Source organism: Monodelphis domestica, chromosome 7 (genome assembly GCF_027887165.1).
Source record: "Monodelphis domestica isolate mMonDom1 chromosome 7, mMonDom1.pri, whole genome shotgun sequence".
NCBI classification, from domain to species: domain Eukaryota; kingdom Metazoa; phylum Chordata; class Mammalia; order Didelphimorphia; family Didelphidae; genus Monodelphis; species Monodelphis domestica.
Window position 1 is genome coordinate 65,350,852 of NC_077233.1, and position 26,046 is coordinate 65,376,897.

At 39.3% G+C, this 26,046-nt stretch overlaps 1 protein-coding gene across 13 annotated transcripts in view; it reads left to right on the forward strand.

The window, feature by feature from the left end:
- Positions 1 to 1,230: 1,230 nt before the first annotated feature.
- HDAC11 (histone deacetylase 11) overlaps positions 1,231 to 26,046 on the forward strand; it is a 45,703-nt gene continuing 20,887 nt past the window's right edge. For 2 of the 13 annotated variants that reach the window (XM_016424545.2, XM_007500349.3), the window contains exons 1-4: positions 2,289 to 2,393; positions 5,499 to 5,647; positions 7,292 to 7,392; positions 25,045 to 25,161. In XM_016424545.2, coding sequence (XP_016280031.2) covers positions 2,392 to 2,393; positions 5,499 to 5,647; positions 7,292 to 7,392; positions 25,045 to 25,161 — 369 coding nt within the window. In that variant the 5' untranslated portion in view covers positions 2,289 to 2,391. The other 11 variants (XM_056804780.1, XM_056804783.1, XM_056804785.1 and 8 more) reach the window with 11 other exon arrangements.

Below are 26,046 nucleotides of genomic sequence, written 5' to 3' on the forward strand. Positions count from 1 at the left end.
ACCATTAATCTCTAAATGAGCATATCCACAGCCTCCATAGGAAGATGCAATTAAAAGACCCAGGAAAAGGTTCACCTCCTTTTAAACTTATTGAATAAATTAGGGAATTTTTTCAAGGGACTCTTCCTAAGGAAGCCATTTTGCTCTACATGTAACCCAGGACCATGTCTCAGGATAAATTTCATGAATATGATCATCAATGTCTATTTTAGTTCTTTATAATTATATATCCAGATTCCTAGTTTTAAGAAAAAATCAGCAAAAATATGATTTCTTGGGTACAATCTGGTAAGGTGCACTATTAGGAAAGTCAAAAGATGTCAACTTTAAGAGAAATTCAGGTAAAAGAAACATATGTCCATGAGTGAATTATAGAAAGATCACAGAGTTATGGTTTGAAGGACGATAGAGATCATTTTGTCCAAGAAACCAGAGTACATCTAATCCAGTTCTTTTTTTTTTTTTAATAGATGAGGAACTGAGTTCCAGAGAGGTTTAAAAAAGTTTGACTATAGTCACATGGGTGGTAAATGGTAGAGTTGTGATTCAGACCTAGGTCCTTGGATTCTAAAACCAGTAGTGGATTTTTCATTCTACTACACTTTATAAGAAGTAGTTGGGTGGTGCAATGGATAGAGCCCTAGGCTAAGAATCAAGAAAACCTGGGTTCATATTTGATCTCAGACACTCACTGTATGACCTGGACAAGTCACTTAGCCTCTGTCTGCCTCAGTTTTCTTCACTGTAAAGTGGAAATACTAATATTGCTTACCTCCCTGGGTGGTTGTAAGGATCAAATTAGATATCCATAAAGCTCTTTAGCACAGTGCCTGACTTACAAAGTAGGTACGTAATAAATTCTTCCTTCCTTCCTTCCTTCTTTCCTTCCTTCCTTCCTTTCTTCCTTTTTTTTTCTTGCTGCCATTAAGGTAGAGGTAAAGCAAAAAAAAAAATTCAGGAAAATCAAGGCATAGGCCTAATTAGTGCTATACAAATATTGACCTGCTATCTCAAAATGCCAAATCCTTTGGTTCCCTCCCTTTCTTGATCTGGCTCTTCCTCTCCTCCCATATAGCTAACTCCTGTGATTGCTCTCCCTCTATTTTACTTCTTCTCTCCTTTGTATCTGATTCCTTTCCTCCCAACCCCCTAAGGATTGTGCTCACAATCAGTTAAGGCTACTGTAACAATGAGTGTCTTGGCTTTGTCTCCTCTCCCCCACCATCAGGAACCAACAACATCAGGAATTCAGTCTCCTTTCTCCCCTCTTCCTGAATCTCAGAAGCCTCTGCTAAGAATAGAAGAGAAAAGCCCTCAGGTGAGTAGGAATACAGTGTTCTTCCCTGGGCAGGGTTGGGTAGTGGCAATATAAAGAAGTTTTGAACTGGAAGTCAGAAAACCTGGGCACAAACTTTCCATACATAACTGCAGCCACAAGTTCACCAGATGACCACAGAGCAATCAATTAATTTTCCCTTATATCTATCCATAGTTTCTTCATCTTTTAAAAAGAGGGATCTACTTTTTTTAGACTTGTGCTTTTTGGGGGACAGTGGATGTTTTCTGTTGCAACATGTTTAATATGGAAATATATTTTGCATGAATGCACATTTTTAATCTGTACCAAATTGCTTGTTTTTTCAAAGAGGGGAGATGGAAAGGAAAAAGTTTGGAATTCAAAAAAATTTTAAATGAATGTTAAAAATGATCCCATGTAAAAAATTATCCCAAAATAAAATAAAAAGTAAAAGATATCTAGATCTGATGACCCTTGAGATCCATTTTAGCTCTAACATTCTGTGACTCAAGTTTAAGATGACAGAAACTAGATTTGGAGTAAAAAAGGATATTTAAATCCTTGCTTTTCTAGCTCCAGCCCTTCACTTTTTCAGTACTCAGTTTCTCAGTCTGTAGAACAAGTTACTAAATCCAGATGCAAATCCTTTGATCCATTTTTAGAGAAAGGTTTCCTGAGCTTTAGACCCTGATGCTTCCCTTGGGCTAGAAAATATTTTGATTTCATGGCAGTAGGACCCTACTGGGCATCTGGTCTGTGGTGAGGATTAGATCATAGCCCCACTCAGGTTGTGGATGTCATACCGAAGGGACTCTGGCATCGTAGCCCTTCCTCCTGAAATTGAGAAGGGGTGGGGGCCTCAGGGGTAGGTGGGGCTTTATCTCTGCTCTGGGCGTGACATGAGCGTTCATCCTTCCGTGATGCAGCCCAGAGGAGGGCGTGGGGTTAGTCTAAGCCCCGGTCAGGGTGACGTAAGGGGGCGTGTACCCCACGCTGCCCCCGCCCCCGTTCGGCCCCTCCGGCCTTCCTTTGGCCCAGTGTAAAGTCCAGCCTCACACAGCAGGTGACGGGTCTGCTGCAGGTCCGGCGGGGGGATGTGAGTAGCTCCTGGGCTGAGGCCCTGGGTCCAGGGAAGTGGCCCGAGGGCTCGGGACGAGCGGGGAGGCTTTTTCGTCCTTTTGCCCGTAAACTTGACCAATAGCACCTGGGCGTTGCGGACCTTGTGCCCCCTTCCCCCCCCTCCCTTTCAAATCACAATCGTGGGGGTGCCGCGAGCTCGATTCCCAGTGGATGCCCCCGCCTCCTCATCGGCCTCAGCGCCTGAGAAGAGTGGGGACCACCACGTGGACCGACAGCTGGCGGGGGGTTGGGGGATCACCATAAGACCTATATGACAGGCCCTGGTCCTGTATGTGGACGCCGAGTCCGTGGGCTGCGGGGGTGCAAACACTGAATCCTCTGGGCTACTCTCCGTAATGTCACGTCACGCCCTCCCCCAATTCTCGCGGGCTGTAATTTTTTTTTCTCCAGGGTCGAGACTCTGGGGAATTTTAAGTGGCCCAGAAGACCCCTCTTCTCTCCCATGATTTCCCCCACTCTCCCCAAGGAGGAAGTGCCTAATATGGGCAGTGAGGGACTCTGGGAATGAAGCCCCAGTCCACTGCCTTCTCTGGTAAATGGGATGTAAAACAAAAGGGGCAGGGAGGTTGGGCTAGTGGCCTATGGCAGAGGTTGGCACTGGGGCTCACAGGACTTTTTTGACATGACTGCTAATGACTCACCCAAACATGGGGTCAGAGTGGGAAGATATGTGGTCGATAGGGATGCTGGGCCCCAGATAAAGGGGAGCATATGGTAGCTGTGGCCAGGGAAAGATGATGTGAGGCTCTCACTGGAGCCTGGGCCACTGGCTCAGGAGTATGGTAGCAAGAGATTATAGCTTTAGAGCTGGAAGAGAATTTAGGTAGCCAACTGCATCCCCTCCTTATTTAAAGAAGAAGAAATAAGCTCAGAAAGGAAGGCAACTTGCCCAAGGTCACAGGGGACCTGGCAGGAGCCAGGTTTTTTTTTTTACCCATACCTTCCATCTTGGAGTCAATACTGTGTATTGGCTCCAAGGCAGAAGAGTGGTAAGGGCTAGGCAATGGGGGTCAAATGACTTGCCCAGGGTCACACAGCTGGGAAGTGTCTGAGGCCAGGTTTGAACCTAGGACCTCCCATCTCTAGGCCCCCTGGAGCCAGGGTTTTAAATCTAGTTTTGTTTTGTTTTCCAAATCCAACTCTTCCTGCTAACAAGCTTTGGATCTTCAGTACTCTCTTCCCCATTCCCACAGCATATACTGAAGCTTTCTCATAAAAAAAAACAAAACAAAACTTAAAACTAAAAAATTATTTCCATTTTTAGTCTCAAAAAGCAATCAGACATCATAGCATGGTGTAGAGAGAAGTACACAGTACCAGGAGTCAAGAGATCTGATTTCTACTTCTAGCTCTACCTTTAATTTACTGTATGACTTTGGGAAAATCTCTTTCTTCTTCTGGGCTTCATATTTCCCTTCAGTGAGATGAGGAGGTTGGAGTAGATGACCTTTAAGGTTCCTTCTAGCATTAAGTATTTTGTGGCCCTTAGATGTTGATAGTGACTTGGTATTTAGTTTCTGTTAGAACTGTTGGAACTGGAGTCAGCTAAATGGCTCAGTTGAGAGAAAGTCAGGTCTAGAGATGAGGTTCTGGGTTTGAATTGGACCTCAGCAACTTCCTAGCTGTGTGACCCTGGGCAAGTCACTTAACCCCTATTGTTCTCTCCTGCTTCTCTCCTGCCCTAGAACCAATGCATTATATTGACTCTAAGATGGAAGATAAGAATTTAAAATAAAAATAACGATTGGAACTACTGAAGTGGTCAAGGCAGGCATAACCCTGAATTTGTGGGATCAAAAGGTGATAGTAGAAGGGTATGATAAACAGTTCATGTCTCTTTATTTGTATAATTTAAATTTTTAAATTTTAATTTTTTCCCTCAAGGACCTCCGTATCTACCATATAATCTTCAGAGCAACTTTGTGAGATAAATAAGGGGGTAGGGAGGGAAGAGCAGTAGTATTGTTACTATTTTATGATGATTTTAAACAAAACCCTACCCTGCTGTCTCAAAGACCTAATGGTGACTCCGACTTCTAGAAGGTTATACCAGGAAAACATAAGTTCTGGCAACACAAATGGTCCTGATCATCAAATCATAAAGGTTGGTTCAAATTCTGCCTTAGACACAGACTAGCTGAAGGATTGTGGACAGATTTCTTTACTTTGTTCAACTTCAGTTCATCTGTGAAATGGGAATAATAATCTTTTCCCATCACACAATCATTTATTTATTTTGACCAATTACATGTAATAACAAATTTCCACACAAGTTTTCCCAAGTTATATGATTGAACTTATCTCTCTCCCTCCCTTCCCCCTTCCAGTTCTGGCAGGTGTTTTGATCAGGGTTATACATGTATTATCATGTAAAACATTTCCATATTGTTCACTTTTTAAATGAGTAATCTTATAAAACCCAAACTCCAAAACATGAACCCAAATAAATAGGAATAACAATTCTTGTGACACCTTCTAATTGCTGTATCATAGAATTATAGGTTTTGTGCTGAAAGGGACCTCAGAAGCCATTGACTCTAAAATCATTTAACAGATGAGGAACTTAAGACTTAGATAGGTCAAAGGTCACACAGGTATAAGTGGCAGAGGCAGGAGGATATGGTCCTCCAAAGCAAGAGGTCTTCTGGAACTTGGGAAAAAAATTTTTTTTGATCCCTTATGTTCTGCCTTAGTATCAGTTCTAAGACAGAAGAGTAGTAAGGGTTAGGCAATTGGGGTTAAGTGACTTACCCAAAGTCACACAGCTAGGAAATATTTAAGGCCTGATGAACCCTGTACTCTATCTAAGACTGTTGTTACCTAGCTGCCCCCTGGAACTGAGAAATCTTGACTTTCTTCTGAATGATTCCAGTTCTAAAAGATGCTTTTGCCAGGACTTGGTGGAGCAATTGATAGATTGCTTTCTAGAGATATGAAAAGTTTGAGAAGGGTTTGGACTGGGTGATTTCTGAAGTACCCTCTTCCCCAGCTTTAAGATCTCATGACTTTGCATGTTCTGAGCTGGCATTCTGTTCATTTGTCTTTCTGTTTATGCCTCAAGGTCTCATTGCACCAGTCTGTACAGAGAGGTGTCGGAGACCTGCTGGCCCATCGTCTACTCTCCAAAATATAACATCAAATTTTTGGGCTTGGAGAAGCTCCATCCATTTGATGTTGAGAAATGGGGGAGAGTTGTCCATCTCTTGAAAGGTAAATGTAGACCTTTCTCTCTGACCTCAAACACAGACAAGCACAAAGTAATGCTGTAGCAAAACTGGGAAATGCAGGTGAAGCTGATTTTACCTACTTTCATTCTTCCCCATGTTTTACTAATCACCTTCCCCCCACCTCCCATATTTTGTATATGATTTTGTCCAACAGTATAGCTATGTGGTAACAGTCTATGGAGCCCCAGGTCTGGAGTCTTGAAGACTCATCTTTCTGAGTTCAAATCTGCCCTTAGACAACTACTAGCTATATGATGCTGGGCAGTTCCTTTAACCCTGCTTGCCTAAATTTTTTCATCTGTGAAAAGAGCTGGAAAAGGAACTGGCAAACCACTTCAGTATCTTTGCCAGGAAAATCCTGAATGAGGTCAAGAACAGACAGACACAACTGAAAATAACTCAACAGCATATTTCCACTATGGCATTTATTAAAGCACCCACTGTATAGAGCGCCATTGCTAGTCTACTGATGTACTACATAGTTCCTCTCACCTTCACGTCTCCTATCCTGTTGTTTTTCCCTTTAGAATGTAGGCTTCTTGAAGGTGGGGAAACCCTTTTTTGGGTAAATTGTAGAACATGTTCATAAATGTTTCTTGATTGACCAGTTGAATAGCCAATACTGTTCTTATGCTTGAATGTCCTTCTTCTTAACCTCTTATTTATTTATTTTAAAAAATTTCCTTATTTTATTCCACTAACAAATCTACACATTTTCCAAGGTTATATGAGTCATGTTGTCTCCCTCCCCTCTTCCATCCCCTCTCCTGTAGTTGACAAGCAATTTTACTGAAATTTACATGTATTATCACTCAAATAGTAACCCCCCATTTAGACCTAACTCAAATGTTATACTCAACAAAGTCTTTTTAATCAGATTTTATACAACACCTTGTTTTGCAATTCTCTATTTAGCTGTGTTGGTTCTTAACCTTTTGCAAGACCATAAACTCTATAAGTTTAGGGAATGTGTTATAGAAATTTTGTATCTCTCCCAGTACAGTGCTGTGCACACAGTAAGTACTTATATCATAACCACCTCCCTTGACCGTCCTGCCTGGCACTGAGATTGTCAGTGCCTTTTTTTTTCCCTTGAGTATAAGGGTATCCTGTGGTAGAATGTAAGCTGCTTCTTCTTCTTTTTTTAATTAATTAATTTAGAATATTTTCCCATGGTTACATGATTCATGTTCTTTCCCTCACCTCTTCCCTCCCCCTCCTGGAGCTGATGAGCAATTTCACTGGGTTTTATATTTATTATTGATCAAAATCTATTTCCATATTATTATTTGCTCTAGAGTGACACAACTGAAAACAACTGAAAATAAATAAAATAATAGAATGTAAGCTTCTTAAAGGTAAGGGCCTGTCTAGTTTTGTCTTGTATCTCCAGTGAATAACTCAGCACTTGTAGTTGGTGCTTAAAAATACTTAGTGAATTGAATGAATAGCCTGGACCTTTGGACTTCATGTGTATATAATAATAGCTATTTTAACTTGGGAGCAGAGTCTGAAAGCCTCAAAAAAAGGTATAATCAAGAGGGCTTTAGACTGGAAAGGGCTTATTTTCCCCTGAGGTTGTCTTTTAGAAGATATATAAAGGATGTGGTTTATCTTATGGTTTCAGAAGGCAATTTCCTTTCGGATGTAATGATTGTGGAGGCTCAGGAAGTCTCTGAGGAAGACCTGAAGGTGGCACATACAGAACAATACTTGAGGAAGCTGAAGGTAAGGAATAATAGAGTTCCCTTGGTCAAGTCTGCTTGGAATAGGTTCCCAACCACGGGGACTCTTGCTATTTTCGATATTCTCTCTTGGCATTCGTTCCCGTATCCCTATTAGTTTTCTAGTCAGAATAAGAGATGGTTTGGAGTCCTGGAGCCCTCTACATCTGAAGCAGTCCTTTCGTTGGGTGTCTAGCATGTTGAAACATCATATTTAGCTATATTGGATAAATGAGGTCAAAGATAAACAAGGTGTTGATTTTCTTGTCTTCCCTCTATTTTATGCTATCAGCCACTGTTTGAGGTCTGAGTTGACAGAAGGTATTAGTTTCAGGTTCTCTAATGAGATCTTGTAAAGGTCCCAAGGAGCCTTAATGAACCAAAGTCCAGTTGAAGATGGAGATGAATAAAGGATGAATTTATACTAGTATTCATTAATGTTCCCTTCCCTCTAAGGGATAGTCCAGTGCAGGGACCCATGTTAAATAGATAATCTTTTAGAAGTAACTTGTAGATTCACCAAACATAACTGTCAGACAAGAGATCTCAGGTTATTTTACTTCAAAATAGACAAACTTCCCAAGTGAGAGCTTCTATCCCTTTCACCCCTCCATTAATTTTCGCTTTGAGCAGTTGATCCCTCTTTCTCTTATCACATAGGAATCTGGATATTCTGCCATAAAGTTTCTATAGGCCTGTTAACAAGATTAGTTCAGTTATGGAGTGCTTCTATGTATAAGGCATGGGTAGTACACAGAGATGCTTGGTCATGCCTTGCAGTAGTTTGAGACCTTTGTCCAGTAAAGTGTACCAGGGACTGGTTAGTGGCAATAGGCTCTAGATTAGAAGATAGTGTGAGGGATGTTTCCAGTATATATTATGGGAGCATATTGAAAGATAAGGAAGTGGAAGGATAACCAAGTTGGGCTGGGTTTCTGGGCCTTCCTTGATTTTTCTCTACTATGCAATAGATCTTCCTCTAGGTCTTTTTACATTCCAAAAGTACCAGGGAAGTCCTTGGGTTGTCTGTCCATCTGTTACTGTAACCGCAAAAATATGGTTTCTAAGACTGTGAATTGCCAAAACTGTAAAGGTTTCGGCCAAACTGTAAAGATAATTTTAGTGTCTTGATTTTATATTAAAAATAAGTGGTTGCCATGGGAAAACTCCCAAATATGAAAAAATACCCAAGTCAGCTGGATTTTATGGAGATTTTAATTGATACAAATGAAGGAATTAAAGGGAAGGGAAAGAAAGAGTAAGAGGAAATAGTAGGAGCCTTAAGAGAGACTAGTCAGTCTTTTATCACTCACCACAAGATTGTCCCAAGCAAAACTCCAGTTCTTCACTGAAATCCTCAACTCCTGAACTGAGTTCAGAGACCCCGCTCCTCCAAACTAACTCTAAACTCCCACTAAGGTCAGAGAGGCTGCTCCTTTTAAAGAGAATTTTCTCTTATGTTACCTCCCCTAAATTTTCACATATACCAATCACAGTAGACGTGTTCCCCAGGACTGTCCATTCTTAGTTCACCTCTTCTTTTGTTATCACCTTCTCTGATTAGATGATATCTTCTGAGTATTTCACATCTCTTTGCTAAGCTTGCCCTTTGTAAGTTGCTTGAACTTTTAGTGATTAATTTAATCTTTATAGGTACTCAGTAAAAATGGACCTAGCTTAAGGTTCTAGCTTTACTATAAGTATGAGTTAGGGACTTTTCATTGTTCAGGAGTTTACAACTTTATCTTCCCCTAAGGCACTGTCTGAGCAGGGTGGAGTAATTTTAAAGTTCTCAATACATTCCTGACCAAGTACCTATATTGTTACAATAGGGGAATAGCTTAACCAAATCTTCTAAGGTATAGTCTGAGCAATTTTAAGATTCACATTACCCTTCACTATCACCACAAGTGTGACTCTTTAAAATCATACATTCTCTGGAAGATATCTCTTATGGCATTTCTTATACATAAGGTCAACTCACCAAGTGTTTGTTAAACATCTATTACATGCAGAGTCATCTCTTTATTGTCACTTTTCTTCTTCTTATTCAGTTCTAGACCCATCTTTTTTGTCTTAATGCAATACTTTTCTCAGATGTATAGATCGATGAACTAACTGGCATTTTCTAGTTAATGACATTTTTTTCATCTGTTTAATTCTTTGTATGCATTAAGTCTATCTCTTTTGAGTAATCATGGCTCCTATTGAGGAAGTCTTGTAATGTTCTGAGGCTGTATACCAGTCGAATATAATCTGCAAACAATTGTATCTGATGGACTTGATCTTCTATAGGAATATTCTCCTCTCCCATTTGAACCTTAGGTGGACCATCCTTCATGTCAGGACAGATACCTTTGGCAGTTATACATTTCTCTTTTTTTATACTTCACTTGATTTTTAGAAGCAGACAGTCACTTAACAGAATTAGCTAGGTGATTAACATTTGCCAAGAAATATTATATGATTTTAATGCACATTAGAATCTCCTTATTAGATGAGAGAGCCTTTAAGGCTGTGTATGTGTGTGCGTAAATCAATGAATTCAAAAGATCCCCAGATATCTTCTTTTCTCTTTGCCTCTCAGAGAATTGGGTAACTGTAAAGCTTGGGGGAGTTTTTTTGGTTGTTGTTGTTTGTATATCATTACTTCTGAAAATCTGCTAATTCCTTTTTCATATTTTTGTAAAGATTATCTTCAACATGTAGATTATTCTCATAGTGATTTTTATAAAAGTGAAAATGTAGCCATATGAGTTGGTAGTTATCAAGGTAATTTTGCTAGCTTCTGGGGTAATAAGTATCCATGACTTTTTCTATTATTTTTTGATTTTCTTCCTTTCCCTGAGATATCTTGTCAAATGACCCTTTGAGGCTTTCATGATTGTTTTCTCTAGCACAGATTTCTTTTGTTCTTCCAAACTTAGTGGTTTTAAATGCCATTTCAAGTTCCCTGTGATGTCAGGGGCTGAGAGGTTAGGATCCCAAAGAAGTAATTGATGATGATGAAAATAAATCATCATAGAAACATTAAAAGTTTTGTTCCATTTTCTGTCTATTCTTTGTCATTCAGTTCTTACTCTAACTGCTCTCAGGATGATGCAATTCTGTTAGGGGCTTTTGAAGATTTGCTTTTGCTTTCATTACTTTTTGCTTTTTTATAATGTGATAACTGATAGCTATTTTCCATTATCTTCCTCCTTGTTTTACAAATGAGTCTGTATTCTAACTTGGCTTCCATGTGCTTCACTTTGGCAAAGGCATCACATATTTGCTGACTAAGGGAGTTTCTGGGCACCTTTGGCCTCTTCACTGTGGTAATCATTTTACATTGGCTAAGCTTTTACAGGAAATGGTGATAATTGAGCAAAAATCTTTGTTTTTTTAATTTCCTTTTTTGGGATCTGCTTCATTTGTAAAGATCAGGCAATTGTTCTCAAGGCTGATTTTGATGGTTGCTCTAACTCATCAGTGGTCTGATTAAGTAAAGACAATTAATTCTGCTTTGACTTTCAGATGAGTAGTCATTTTCCTGTTAAGATACAGGTTGATTTTTGTGTGTATTATTGTTTGTTGCTTGCCATGACCAGTCATATAGACCTGAGTAGTCTAAAATCCTTTGACCTCTTTCATTTTTAAAATCAGAGGCAATATTTCCTGTCATGCTTTTCTGCCATCTTCCAAAGAAGTCATCAAGTATCAACATATATGTGAATTTGGTTAAGGGAATTCCACTCCATCTTCAACAGATGCCATTACACAAGTATCAATTAATAACTTGCTTATGCTCATTTTGAACATCATAAGGTGAGGTGACCAATTTATCCTATGGAATTTTTTTTGAAGCCTTTGGTTTCACAACAAAATCTTTGCCTCCCTAAGGTTCCTTTGATGTTGATTTAATTTCCTTTAAAAGGGTCAATATTGATGTAGTTCAATTATTTAAGAATGTCTTTGACTTAGGACTTGTTACAGGGCAAAGAATATGATAATTTGGTAGTCACTGGACAAAATTTTCACCAGGAGACTATCAGTGACTGCAGTTTCAGACACACCTTTCCAAAATTCTTTAACTTATTGAACTTAGTCAATATCTCATTTCTATTTCATTCCTATAAGACTCAGGATGTATGTGTTTTGAACCAAGCTTGTCCTAGTGATTTTAATGTTTTCAGTTTCTTCAAACTCTTTATTACCTAAACCTAGGCTACCTACAGTTAGGCTACATTTTTATTTCTTTACCCCATTTTCTACCTCTTACTTTTATGGCCACATGAGACCAAAGACCATTTTGGATTTTGCTTGTTTTCAAAAGTTCCCATGACAAATGTAAAACCCAGTGTAATTGCGCGTTGGCTAAGGGAAGGAGTAGGGGAGGGGAGGGAGGGGATGGAGGGAAAGAAATATATTCTTATAATTAAGGAATAATGTTCTAAATTGACTAAATAAATTTTTAAAAAAAAAATTTAAAACAAAACAAAAAAAGTTCCCATGGTCAAAGATTTCATGTTCTACTAGTCAAGCTATTGGGGAAAACTCTTCTCTACTTGGCCATGTTTGTCCTTGAGCATCAGGCTTCTTTGGGGGGACTATTTTCAAATATTTCCCAGCATAGGAGAAAGTGCCAGAGCTTTCACTCACCTGAAATAGCTTTTGATATTCTAGGGCTATCAGCATGCCATGTTAAGGAATTAAATTAGAATAGAATTTTGTAGAGAGGGAAGCTTTCTTTCTGTTTTTTCTTTGAGTCTAGAAAATGATACTTGTATTTTCCTGGCACAGAGAAAAAAACCCAGAGACAATGTGGATTTCAAATCTTGCCTAATTTGAGAGTCTTGTGTATTTTTAAAAATGATAATAATTTGACCAAAATTATGTTTTGAAAAGAGTCTCCTGAAGTCCACTGATAGTAGTCCAGGATGAAGCAATGAGATGGAAATAGTGATCACATGTGTTAGGTGGGTGGGAGTGACTTTTCTGAGAGGATCAACCATTTTAACTTGTTAGATTCAGTAGAAGGGGAACTTTGGCAACATTCCTGAAAGTCATCAAATCAATCAGCAAGAATAATATCTATTTTCTAGGATCTAGTTACCCTCTGCTCACTAGAAAATATTTCATATGTATTTTTGTTGACTTGTCCAGGTTGTGCTCCTTCGCTGATAAAATGTAAACTTCTTGAGGGCAGAGACTCTATTTTTTGTCTTTCTGTCGTCAGTATTGAGCCTAATTCCTGGTGTATAGTAAACACTTAATAAAGCCTTACTGAATGAATGTATGAATGTTCATAGTTCTACCTTGAGGGAGAGACAATGGAAGAAGGCAGGGTCCTTGTCGTTAAAAGGTCTATTTGGGAGCATGGGATCTGCTTTATTGAAGGGAAGGAGGCCAAGAAAAGGAGAGAAATGAGAGAAATGAAAAGGGATTAAAAATGTTTCTCATCCCTTGACCAATTAGTTAAAATTGGTCTTTCAGGAACTCTTCTTTTTCCCTTTATGTGCTTCCTACCTTCTTCTTCCATTCCCCTCCTGTACAGGTTACCTAACTGGGGAGTATCCAAGGCTCCAGATCTTTGCAAAAAATTGTATCAAAATTCTAGCCTTGTCGTCTATCCCCTTAGGGACCTGATTTCTGTTAGGACTAATCTGAAATTCTGTTGTCAAAGTGCCAATACTTTATACAAACTTTCTAATAATAGCTTGCTAATAATACAAAGTTGCCAATAATAGTTTAGTATACTACTCTTAATATTTGTTCTTCAGCCAGGAGTTTTGCTGCCTTAATCCAAAGATTATCATCTGGGGCTGGTGAGCTATTTCTGGGTACATTCAGGTCTTTTCATCAGGCAATATCATTTATGTCCTACTTTGTGCCAGGCTCTGTGCTAGGTGTTGGGGATACAAATGCACAGAATGAAACATTCCCTATTCTTGGAGACAACAGGTATATAAAGAAATATATGCAGAGTAAAGATAAAGAGAAACCATTGAGGGAGATAGCAAGTACATGAAGAAATATATGCATAATAAATGTAAAGAGAAAAATAAAATCAGGATAGTTTGGAAGGAAGTGAACTTCTATTGAAGTTGAAAGGCTTCATGTAGAAGTTGGTGCTGAAGCTGTGTCCTGAAAGAAGAGAGAGATTCAATGAGGCAGAGATGAAGAAGGCTTGGATTCCAGGTTTGGAGGTAGGTAAAGGTTTGAGGGCCGTGTAATTTGGAACAGAGAGAATTTCAGTTTTGCTGGATTCTGGAATTTTCAAGGGGAATAATATGCAGTGAGGTTAGTAGGATCATTGGGACAAGATTGTGAAAAGCTTTAAAAGTTAAACAGAGGAGTTTATATTTTATTCTAGAGGTAATAGGAAACCACTAGGCATTTAATGACTAGAGGTATATTAAATGGTTTCAGTTCCACTTAAGGAAAATCCTCCTGGCAGCTATGGCATGGATAGATGTGGAGTGAGGAAGTGTGGAGTGACTTGAATCGGGGAGAAGAATTAGAAAACCTTTGCAAGAACCTAGACAAGAGGTACTGAGGACATTTTTCTTCTTTTTCTTTTTCTTTTTTTTGCAAACACAGGGATTTATTTTATTTTATTTTTAAATTTTTAAAAATTTAATTAATTTAGAATATTTTTCCATGGTTACATGATTCATGTTCTTTCCCTCCCCTCCTCCCTCCCCCATCCTGGAACCAATGAGCAATTCCACTGGATTTTACATGTATCATTGTTCAAAACCTATTTCCATATTATTAATATTTGCAATAGAGTGATCATTTAAAGTCAACATCCCCAATCATATCCCCATTGAACCACTTGATCTATCATATGTTTTTCTTCTGCATTTCTACTTCCACAGTTCTTTTTCATGAGTCTCATTGAGGACCTTCTTAAGATTTGCTTGCCTTAGTTTCTTACTCTGGGTAAGGGGGACAATATTAATACCTCCCTATCAAAGTTGTGAGAACAAAATGAGAATATTTTAAGAGTGCTTTTGTAAACCTTCAGGCACTATAGAAATGGTAGTTATTGTGGTTGCTGCTGTTATTATTACAGTGATGGCTATGTGAGTAGAGAAAAGAGGTTAGATATGACAGATTTTGGAAGGAGAAATGGCAAAGTATATAGCAACTGCTTGGATATGCGGGGTGAGGGAGAGTGGGGATGATGCTAAGGTTATAAATTGGAGAAACTGGAAGAAGGATGGGGATTAGAGAAAAGATAATGAGTTAAATTTCTTACATGTTGGGTTTGAGATACCTCTGGAACCTCCAGCTTAAAAATTATCCAAAAGGCAGTTGATAATGCTGGCTTGCAGTTCTAGTATAAGAGAATGGGGCTAGATTTATAGACCTGTGAGTCATCTGAACAAAAATGATAATTAAACTCAGGGGAGCTGAAAGCATTACCAAGAGAATTTAGAAAGAGAAGAAAAGAGGGTGTAGGGGGACAAGACTGATAATTAGCTAGCCAAAGAAATTGAGAAGGAGTTAGACAGATAGGCTAATCAAGAGATAAAGTCTTCATGAAAACCCAGAAAGGAGAGGATGAGGACAGTGGTCAGTAGTCTCAAATGAGCAGACAGGCCTATAAGAAGAAGATTGAGTCATACTGGCAAAGAGATCATTGGTAAATGTGTGAAGAGTAGTTTTAGTTGAGTAATAAGGTTGAAAGCCAGTTTGCAAAGCCTCAAAGAGTGAAAGGAAGAAAGTGGAGGCAGCAAATGTAAATAACTTTTTCTAGTTTGGCTGAGTATGGGGGAGGAGAGATATTAGATGATAGCTTGGAAGGATGATAGGGTTGAGGGAAGTTTTTTTAAAGATGGGGAAGGGAGCCTTGGACATATTTGAAAGCAATCCATGGCATGTATTTGGGCAATGCCACTTAAAGGGAGGGCTGCCTCACTCAGGGAGGGAAAGGACAGAACTACTCAGAGTGAGGGAAAGGGTTTTATTTTTACTTTGTATTCCCAAACTGTAGTCTATTTACTGGAGGGCTTCAACAACAATTCTGTGAATAGTTATTGACTCTGCTGTGTGAAGCACTTGTATTGAGTATATTACCTGGCTGAAGAAATGGTCACTCAATCCTTTAGCAGGGTTGACTGGGTCTTTCTATTTGATTTTCTGTCCCAGGACCCAGTCCATGTAAAGGGTGAGACTTTATTGGGTTTCACAAAAGTTGATTCCCTTAAAATCTGTGGCCTCTGGAGAGAGTCATGGCTCAGAATAAAACTGAACCTTGTGGAAGCCTGATCCTTCTCTCCCTGTGATTATACCTCCTCTCCCTTCCCTGTGACCTGGAGTTTGGTGAGTTGCCTTTACTATAGTATGCATCCTATACACATACCTCCATTAGTCTCTTAAGTTTGAGCTGATTCTTCCCATGGATGTTGTGTGCATTGGTGAGACAACACCCACCAGGTTAATGGGGGAGAATGTTTTGTAGCTATTATTCTGAATATGGCATCTTAGTAAATGTCTTTGCTAAGAGCTCTTTTCATCTCCTAGGTGATTGTTAATGAGAAGTTTTATAAATGTAGCCCATATAACCCAAGTAGCTGCCACACTCTAGGGACCCAACCCTAGAGTGCAAATTGGGCAGAGTATCCCAAGAGTCCTAAAGGATTTGAGGGCAGGTATTTTTTCTCTAGGTGGTGGAAGAATCAAGATATTGTGGGATAAATTGTCAGAAGTTAATTAGGCTGTGGACAGACTTATGGCTTGGTCAAATCTTTCATCAGAGGTTAGATAAGAAGAACCAGTGATATCTCAGTCACCTGAGTTGCATTTCCTATTTAGGAGGAAGGTATATATGTATATATTTTGGAGTGAAGGTAGAAGGATGAATGGTTAAGATTTAGCTGGTTCTTAGATAGGGGCTAGTGTTGCTTACAGGATATGAGTTCACTGTACTATTTGAGGACAGCAGCCTGGGGAGAGAAACCCTAACTCACCATAGGTTTGAGGGAAAAGACTAAAGCAATGAATTACATCATCCCATCATTACCCATTCCTTGGCTTTTTTTCCTATTTCTTTTAATATATTCCACCCCCCCCCCACCATATGTTCCTAACTCATGTATGAGCCTGCATACAAACACACACACACACACACACACACACACACACACACACACACACACACATACCCTTCCATGGAAATGTTTCAGGGCCATTAAGGTTTTAAAAAATACTACTTTAAAAAGTATAGGAATTCAGGCCCAAATTTTGTATATAAAATGACTTTTTGAAAATCCTTTTATACATCAATTCCATCCACAAAATACAACTGTCTTAGAAGTTAAGCATGGCATGGGCCATTCTCCTTTAAAAAAAAATAGAGAAATTGGCCTAAAGAGGTTAAGTGGCTTTCCTAAGGTCTTAGAGCAAGTTACTATCTCTTGATTCCCATCCACTTTTTCTCTCTTCCTAACTATTATTAAGACAATGAAGAGAGTCTCATGGTAATGCTCTGGCCAGGTCAGGTTTCTGTCACCTAGTTTCCTGGTGGCAGCAACTAGTCTCCATTCTTGGCCAATAACTGTGAGAATTCTATATGCACCAACTACAGCACAAGCTCATTAAAAATTAAAGCAAGAGAATGAAGTTTAGCTCATGAAAGATACCTGTAACCCTCTAGCTAGCAGCTTGGTATTTGGATGAAATTGTACAGGACAAAAATTCCATGTGCAAAGAAAGGAGAATGGAAAAAGGCTAGAAAATCTTGCCAGGTGAATGAGAACAAAATTTGCACAAGCAGAGAGAGAGAGAGCTTAATTTATAAGTTCATTAGGAATCCATATGCAGAAAATGCAGTGACTTTCAAAGATGTGTGCTAGATGACTTAGCTCCTGTTTCCTTGTCTCTCCGCAAGTTATCATATCTGACTTCCTTGATTAAATAAATAATTTGGAAAGTCATATTGCCACCTTTTCCAGATGTTTGAATGTCTCTTTCTCTTACTTTTCTCCCTCTTTGGCCAGCACTCAGACTGGGGAGCTCTCCAGAAGTATCCCCATGATTGAAACTTTTCATTCTTTCCATCCTCTCCCCTTTGGGGAGTGTAAGTAGAGCTGTTGTCACAGTCTCCTGCAAGCTATCCAGCTGGCTTGTATGTATGCTTGTGTGGTGCAAATTTTTGTTGCTGTTCTTCATCTCATTGGTCTCAGCTTGGCAGCAACAGAATTTTGCTCCCCTGGGTTTTTCCCTGCATGGTCATTTTGATTTTGATGTGAATTGCTGTCATATTCAGTGCCTTAATAACAATAATAATAGAAGAAATAATAAAAGCCCAGTTGACATTGGGATTTACCTGTGAGGTGATAGTCCTATAGTGGTGATTTGGCTTGGGCAGCACCATACTGTAGCCCTTTTGGTTGGTAAGGAGAGTTTGCTGTTGGTTGTGGTGATTGGATGTGGGACTACAGGTTGGAGAAATAGGAACTAGAATTTTGGTATTCTTCAGCCCAGGAAAGAGAGGGTAAAAACTCAGAATAAGAGAGGGATGGTGGGGAAGAGTAAAAGTGATCTCACATGGACCAAGGCTTTTTCAGAATTTCTTTTGATCTCAGGTCCTGGTGAGACATGACTTCTTTGATATAAAGACACTCATAACAGCACATTCCACGAAACCACTATCTACATTATTTTGTAGGGCTGGAATATAATGAAGTGGGACATGATTTGTGATGTGAGGTAGCTGACCACCTGCCATAGCTGGGCAATGTTGGATCATCTAAAACCTGGGGTCCTAAGACCATTGAATTTTTCTAGGGTGATTTTAGAAAAAAGGTATTGGATAGGCATTGGCATGAGCAATCCTTGTTCATTTGGTCATTTCAGTTATATCCAACTCCTTGTGTTCCCTTTTGGGCTTTTTCTGGTAGATACTGGAATGGTTTTCCATTTCTTTCTGTAGCTTATTTTACAAATCAGGAAACTGAAATAAGCAAGGGTTAGGTGACTTGCCTGGAGTCACATAGCCTGTAAATGTTTTGAGACCAGATTTGAATTTAAATAGGAAGATGAATCTTCTTGACTCCATACCAGCTAACAAAACGGTATCTAGGCTTTCTAGGTCTTCCTTGTCCCAAAAGAACTATTGTGTAGAAAAGAGGGCAGGCTTGTGCTTGTGCTTGTTCCCTAGTTTCCACTAACCAGTCCTTAGATGAGTGACTTTTGCAGAGTTTGTTTGGAGCATTCTAACAGAACAGAATTTCAAAATATTTGAAACAGACCCCAATAGACATTTAGCTTTGCCTTTATCCAAACAAAAAAATCTTTACTGCAGTAACCCTGACACATTGACACATGGATTACCCATCCCACCTTTTCTTGAACATCTCCATTAGGGAAACATTTTCCTCAACCATGCATGGTCAGCTACTTTTTGCATTGAAAATCTCTAATTTCCTCTTCCTACTTCCTAGGACAGCCTATTCCATATTGGGGTAACTGACTCTTAGGAAATCTTCCCTTCTATCAAACCTAAATTTTTCTCTTTGTAATTTCCACCCTTTACTTCTTGTCTGCCCTTTGGGACCAAGTGCAAACCTGATCTCTCTTCCACAAGACAGCCCTTCAAGACCTTGAAAGACCTAGAAAGTCTAGCTGCAGCCCTGTTGGCTGAATTGAGTACAGACTCCAAACTCCCAGCTTCCCTAAAACTTTTTTAGCCTTAGGCCTACACCTTTGCTTCTGTCCATAAATTGCAAAACAGTCACCATCAGGGGCAAGATTACCACCTTGGCACAGGAAGGACAAAAACAAAGAACCTACATGTTTTAGCGCTAGGAAGCCAGATAGAACATTGTGGACGTAAAACAGAAGGAATGTTAAGAGGAAAAACTGGGAAGGATAATGCTGACAGACTCACCCTTAGAAGTATGTTTTGCCTTTTTTTTTTTAAAGATTCTGAAACAATGGTTCTAGAGTTATAGGACTTGGTTCAAATTTTGCCTCTGGCACTTTGTACCTACACATCCTTGAAGAAATCACTTCCTTATCTTTGGACCTCACTTTCCTCATCAGTAAAATGAGGAAGAAATTGAATGAAATGGTTTCTGAGGCTCTTTGCCAGCTGGAGGGAGATCCTTAATCCCTTCCTCTAACTCCCAACAATTTATGCTCTAATCTCCTTTGCCCCACCCCATTACCCCCTCCCAAAGTTTGTACCAAGGCCAGTTTGCTTATTCCTCTTACTCCTGTCCATTACTTTTGCTATGTACACATATGTGTATCAGGTGGGTAAGGTGTTGGTTTTTTATATTATATTTGATGGAAATACCACCACCATATCTGTGAATTGAGAAGAACCAAACATACTCTGAAATGAAACCTTTGTCAATCCTTATTTTCACAGGTTCCTGCAACTACTTGCCCTAAGGATGTGGTCTTTGGTTCCACTCTAGGGTCCCTTCTTGGATTTATGATAGAAGAGAAATGTTAGATTGTTGGATCCCAGTCTCCTGATACTTCAGGCTATACTCAGCCTTGCCCCCATTTTGGAGAGACATTCACTCTACTGGTAATTGGCTTTATTAAAGTTTTAGAGGAATGCCTTGGGGAAGGAGGATGACATCAAAGCTGAAGGGATTAGATACATATATCAGAGAAAATCCCTCTGGCTATCTCTTTCTTTCCTGTTCTAGTAGTTAATCAAAAAGCATTGATTAAAGCTGTGTGACCCTGGGCAAGTCACTTGACCCCCATTGCCTAGCCCTTACCACTCTTCTGCCTTGGAGCCAATACACAGTATTGATTCTAAGACAGAAGGTAAGGATTTTTTTAAAAAAAGCATTGATTAAGTGCCTATTATGGACAGGCACTTAAGCACTGGCTGAGTGTATGACATTACCTGAGGACAGTCAGAGGTTATCCTGAATTCTCCCAGTAGGGCTTATCAGTGATACATTTGGAAGTTTGGCTCCTGGGCTCTCTGGGTTTCTGTATTTCATCAGTTGAGACCAGTCCATCCATCAGAGACCAGATCCAGCCTTCTGAAAAACCTGGCCACAGAAGAGATAAGATCCTAGAAAATCATAGAGTAGAGGTGACAGAGACCTTAGAAAACTAGTTCAATTTCCCACTTTACTTGGGAAAGTTCCCAAATTACTCAATTTACAGCTAGGAAACTGAGTCCCAGTAACAGGAATTGATCTACCCAACACCCTACAGGGATCAAGTAGAAGAACCAAATTCGAACCTAGTGCCTAGGATTCCAAATGCAATGTCACTTCCATTATACCAACCTATCTTGATTTTGTCTTATTCAGGGTATTTCTATTCTGTCATCTCCCTTCTCTGTCATTCCTAGTACAGTGCTATGTGCTTCATGTTTTATTCAATTAAATTAAATTTCTGGCATTGCTGCATTTTTTTGCCAATGGTATGTTGGGAAGACTTGGTTTTTCTCTTTAATGTCTAGTTCACGAGTTCAGGCGATTCCCCCAAATGCTCATTCCTCTCCTCCCTCTCCTAATGTATTATGCATCTTCTTATCACTTGTGAATTTATCCTGTTTGAAGTCATAGCTGACCTCTTGGGAATAATGTATTCACTAAGTGTTACCACTCTAAATGGTATTTCTTTTTACTCTAACTCTTTAAGAAACTGTTATATTTATTGGTGTGGGTGTCCTGTCCACAACCACAGGAAAAGAAGAGAGGAGGGAGAAAGAGGGGAGAGCGAAAGATCATTACAATGCAGTCGACCTATTGATATGCCTTTGGAAACCTAGTTAAGACTGTTCTTGAGAAAATGGGCCGTATTATCATCGAGTCTACAGCTTATTAGGACTTCCCAGAATTTATACTCCATAGGCATAGCGTTTGAGAGCCCAGAGTTATCTGCATGCCAAAATAAGGCTTTGGAAGTAGAATATAGTAGGAAATGGTTTCCTTCTATTTATTTCAAAACCTTTTTTTTCCTTAGCTAGGGGTCTTCTAGTATGAATATTCTCAATATTTTTGGGGAGGGGAGGGGGCGTTTCTGAGATGGGGAGTTTGTAAGAAAGCAACACCAAGGACAGGGCAGGAAGGGAGGAAGGGAGTCTGAAAGGGGGAGGCTAAGGCTTCAGGGAGTAGGGAAGAGAAAAAAGGCAAAACTTAAAATTCTGAAATTCTATCTCTACAGTTGGACTAGGAGATCTCTTAAGTGCTTTTTAAACTCTAAATCCTGTGATTTTATAAGTAAAATAATCACCTTTTAATCCATAATCAAATGAACTCTTCTAATAATTTGGACTATAAATCTCCATATCTTAAGAGGGCATCTTAGAAATGGGATCATCTAAACCTGCTCATCTTAGGGAAGAAGCTGGAGCATGGAAAATGGAGGTGACCATTAAGAAAGCATTACAGGCCCTTCTGCTCAAGCCCTCTGGTTCTTTTTCCAGATGTAGAGATGGACCTAAACTCTAGCAGGCTGTGTTGTCATAGAGAATGCTCTGAGCAGTTTCAACACATTGGAAAGAGTCTGAGGGAAGGCCTGGTAATCACCCATGGTTATTGACTAAGGATCAGCTTAGGGCAGTATTGAGAGTCTCATTACCAAAACATCCACCACCAGGTGATGATTTGTTTTTGACCACAGCACTTTCTGAAGATTGTCTTATGTACTGTGGAGGGATTGCAATTTGTGTCATTGGAGGGAGTGCTCACAGTGAAGAAGTCCAGATCCTTTTGAAGGGTTATAGTAAGAATGGATCCTTACCTCCTACTTTTCATAAGTTCCTCATGATGACATAGACAGGATGGAGCTGGGACTGGCAGTATTTAATTACCTTTCCCCTGATTTTGCTGTATAACCTTAGATAAATCATCTATAGCGGTAAATATCTGATGCCAGATTTGAACTTGGGTCTTCCTGATTCTAGAGGTAGCTAAGGTGATGTAGTGGATAGAGCATTGGTTTTAGAATCAGGAAGACTAATCTTCATGAGTTTATAAAGTTCAAATCCAACCTCAGGTACTCACAAGTTTTGTGACAGTGGGGCAAGTTACTTAACCCTGTTTGCCTTAGTTTTCTAGCTTTAAAATGATCTGGAGAAGAAAGTGGTCAAATACACTAGTATCTTAGCCATGAAAATTCCAAGTGGGTTTAAAAAGAGTTGGACATGACTGAAAAGACTAAATTTCCTGATTCCAGGCCTAGTACTCTAGAGATCTGCTGTCTCACCTAGTCACTGACTTTATTCTAACACCTTTATTTTACACATAAGGAAACTGAGACTCAGAGACAATCAGTAATTTGCCTCTAAGGTCGCACAGGTTTTAAGTGACTTTCATAGGAGGTAGACTCAGGTTTTTTGACTGTAAATCCACTGCTCTTTCCATTCTACCACACTGCCTCCCAGTGGTGACAGAGTGACTAATGCTCATGTAGCATAAGGCTTAGGGCAGGAGGGATCTTAGAAATCATTTAATCTAAACCACTCATTTTACAGATGCACTGAGGCTCTACAAAGGGAAATGATTTGCCCAAGGCCATATTGCTTCTTTTATGGAGAATTAGAAACTGGCTTTGAACTGTTGAGGAAGGTGATAGCTAGAGGCAAATGTGTGGTGACTGGTACTTGTTTTGGTTAACTTAAGCAATATTTATTGAATACCTATTAAGTGGAAGACTTTGTGATAAGCACTGAGAAGATATAAAAAAAGAGTAAGATGTGGGCTATCCCCTTAAAAAGTATCAGTGGGAAGGGGGAGGATTAGACAAGTACTCAAATAATTATAATACAAATCTGAATAAAAGTGAGTTCAGGTTTCTGGTACTTTTATACTATTGACCACACTCTTAGATGTTGTTTTTCCTACTTTAGCTGCTGCTTTTTTTTTCTTTTTAAAATGTTTTGTTGTTGGTACTTCTTGGACTTTCTTTTCTGTTAGTATGTTGGTAGAGTTAGTAGTGGGATTAACTAAATAATGTCAATATCTTTACTTGATTGTTACCCTGGTGTCTCAAAATTAACATATCCAAAATCAATTTAATCATATACTCTCCTAAACCTGTCCCTCTTCTAAACTTCACTTGTTCCATTAGAGGGCTCTACTACCATCTTCTCAGTCATCCATATTTATCATCTTTTTGACTCTTAGTCTTTTTTATTCATCTTAATGAATCAGTTGCCAGTTTCTATCATCTGTATTTTTGTCTCTACTCAAATTGCCCTAATTTAACCCCTCATTATAACCTCTTGGACTCTCCTTATATCCTCCTAACTGGTCTTTCTGTTTTCCACTCCTTCTACCTCCAATCCAGCTTTTACAAAGTTGTTTTAATTATCTTCTGAAGACATAGATTTGATCATGTAATAAGTTCATAGATCTAGAGCAAGAAAGGATTAACTAGTCCAACCATATTATTTTACAGGTGAGGAAACTGAGGAGTGGGTAATTAAGTAATGTGCCTAAGATCCCTTACAAGTCCAAGGGGAGAGATTTGATTTCAGTGTCAGTCCTTTTTTCATTCTTATCCCTGCTCCAAACCTTCAATGATTTCAGGAGAAAATAAAAGTTTTTTAGTATGTCATTTAAAACTTTTCATAATTTGACTCCAACATGACTTTAACATCATTGATTTCTCATCATTCCTTGCTTTTGCTCACTGTTTTCCAGAAGAACTGGACCCCAACTTCTATCATATCACCTTCCTACTTCTGTTAATTCATATGAGAAACCATCTTTGAATCCTTCTCTACCTGTTATCTAAAGACTTCCTAGATTCTCACACTGGTCACTGCCTTCTCTCATATGCCTACAGACATTTCATCTTATCCTGCCATTAATCGCCCCTGCATTCTCCCCCTTGTATTAAACTCTTTGAAGGCAAGGACTCGCTCCTTTCTGTTTTCATATCCCTAATGTCTTATGTAGTACCTTGTACTAAGTGTTTGCTGAATTAAACGGAATTTCCATAGAATAGAATGCATAGAATAGAATTGTACAGTTTCAGTCATGCTTGGGATTTTCTTGGCACACATCCTATAGTAGTTTGACATTTCCTTTTCTAGCTCATTTTACAGATGAGGAACTGAGGCAAACAGGGTTAAGTGACTTGGACAGGATCACACAACTAGTAAATATCTGAGGTCAGATTTGAATTCATGAAGATGAGTCTTCCTTATTCAAAGCCCAGTGTTCTCTCTACTGAACCACCTAGATAGATGCCTCCCCTCACCCCATAGAAGAGATAGAGCATGTAATAGGAGAACAGAGGAGGAAGAAAGTAAGGCTCCCTGAAGAAGGCGGTATTTGAACTGGGCACATAGAGAGGTATGAAGATAAAGTAGTATAGGTGAAGGGCATCTTAGGAGCAAAGATGCAGAAATGAATGCTGCATTCAGTAACTGGCAAATGGTCCCAAATGGTGGGAACATAGTATATATGTATGGGGAAATAGTAGGTGATAAGGTTTAAATGTTCAGTCACAGCCAAGCTGAGAAGTATGGACTTGATTTGTATAGAGAGTAGGAAGGCACAGAAGAGAAGCTCTTTGAACAGGAGAATGACATGATGAAAATGGCACTCTGTGAACCTCCTTGAAGGGAGCCTAGAGAATAGCATGAATCTGAGAAGAAGTTAGCCCATAATGTCTACCAGCCTTAATCTAGCACTGAGACTACTCCTTGTTTTTGTGTCTCTTCCCCCAGTGTTCTTTTTCAGTGGCAAAAATCATTGAGATGCTACCAATTGCCTTTATTCCTAACTTCCTGGTGCAGAGGACTGTTCTAAGACCTCTAAGGTTCCAGACAGGAGGAACTATTATGGTAAGATGAACTCATGCCTTCTCTGTCTTTTGTGTTGGCTAGGAGATTGGCCAGTGGTGAGGAGTAAGTTGACTCCAGAAAGAAGGGATAGATGTCACCCGACTTTCCCTTTCATTCTCAGGTCCTGTTGGAGCCAGATATATATTCCTTGTTCTTACAATGCCTGGTGTAGAGTCTTGTCCTCCCTCCCTTTTCTGTCTGTGCCATGTATCCATGGGGCATGAAGGCAAGCAGCACCAGCGCCTGCTATGTTGTACCAGTAGGTCTTATCAGCTGTTGGGTAGTAGAATCAAGATGTGGTGGATAGATAACATTGTAGTAGAAAGAGTGATGGATTTGGAGTCCAAAGACTTGGGTTCAAATCTAGTCTTTTGTTACTATTGTGCTAACTTTTGGCCTCAGCTTCCATTTTTTCATCAGGAATTTAAGGGGATTGAATGACATGATCTCAGAGTTTCATCCTGACTCTAAATCCTGAGATATTAAGAAAACAGGAATAACAGTACCAATACTTTGACCTAGACCAGACCCTCAAGTTCATATACTGGCTCAGTCCTGGGTATCTTGTTAAAATCTTAAATGTCCTTCAAAATCTAGTTCATATGACAGACCTCAATAACACCCCAGCCAAATGCAATCTTTCTATTCTGTGCAATACTAACATTTTCCTTTCATACCTCTCATTAGACTTACTTTAGCCTACCTTATATTTTGATGATGTATATGTCTCATCTCCCCTTACTTGACTATAAGCTCTATTAGGGTCAAGATTGGTTTTATATAGCTTTGTGTTTCTCATGATGTCTAGCACAAGTATTAGTAAGTCTTCAATTGATAGCTATTTAGGGGGCAGCTAGGTGGCTTAGCAGAGAGAGAGCCTGACCA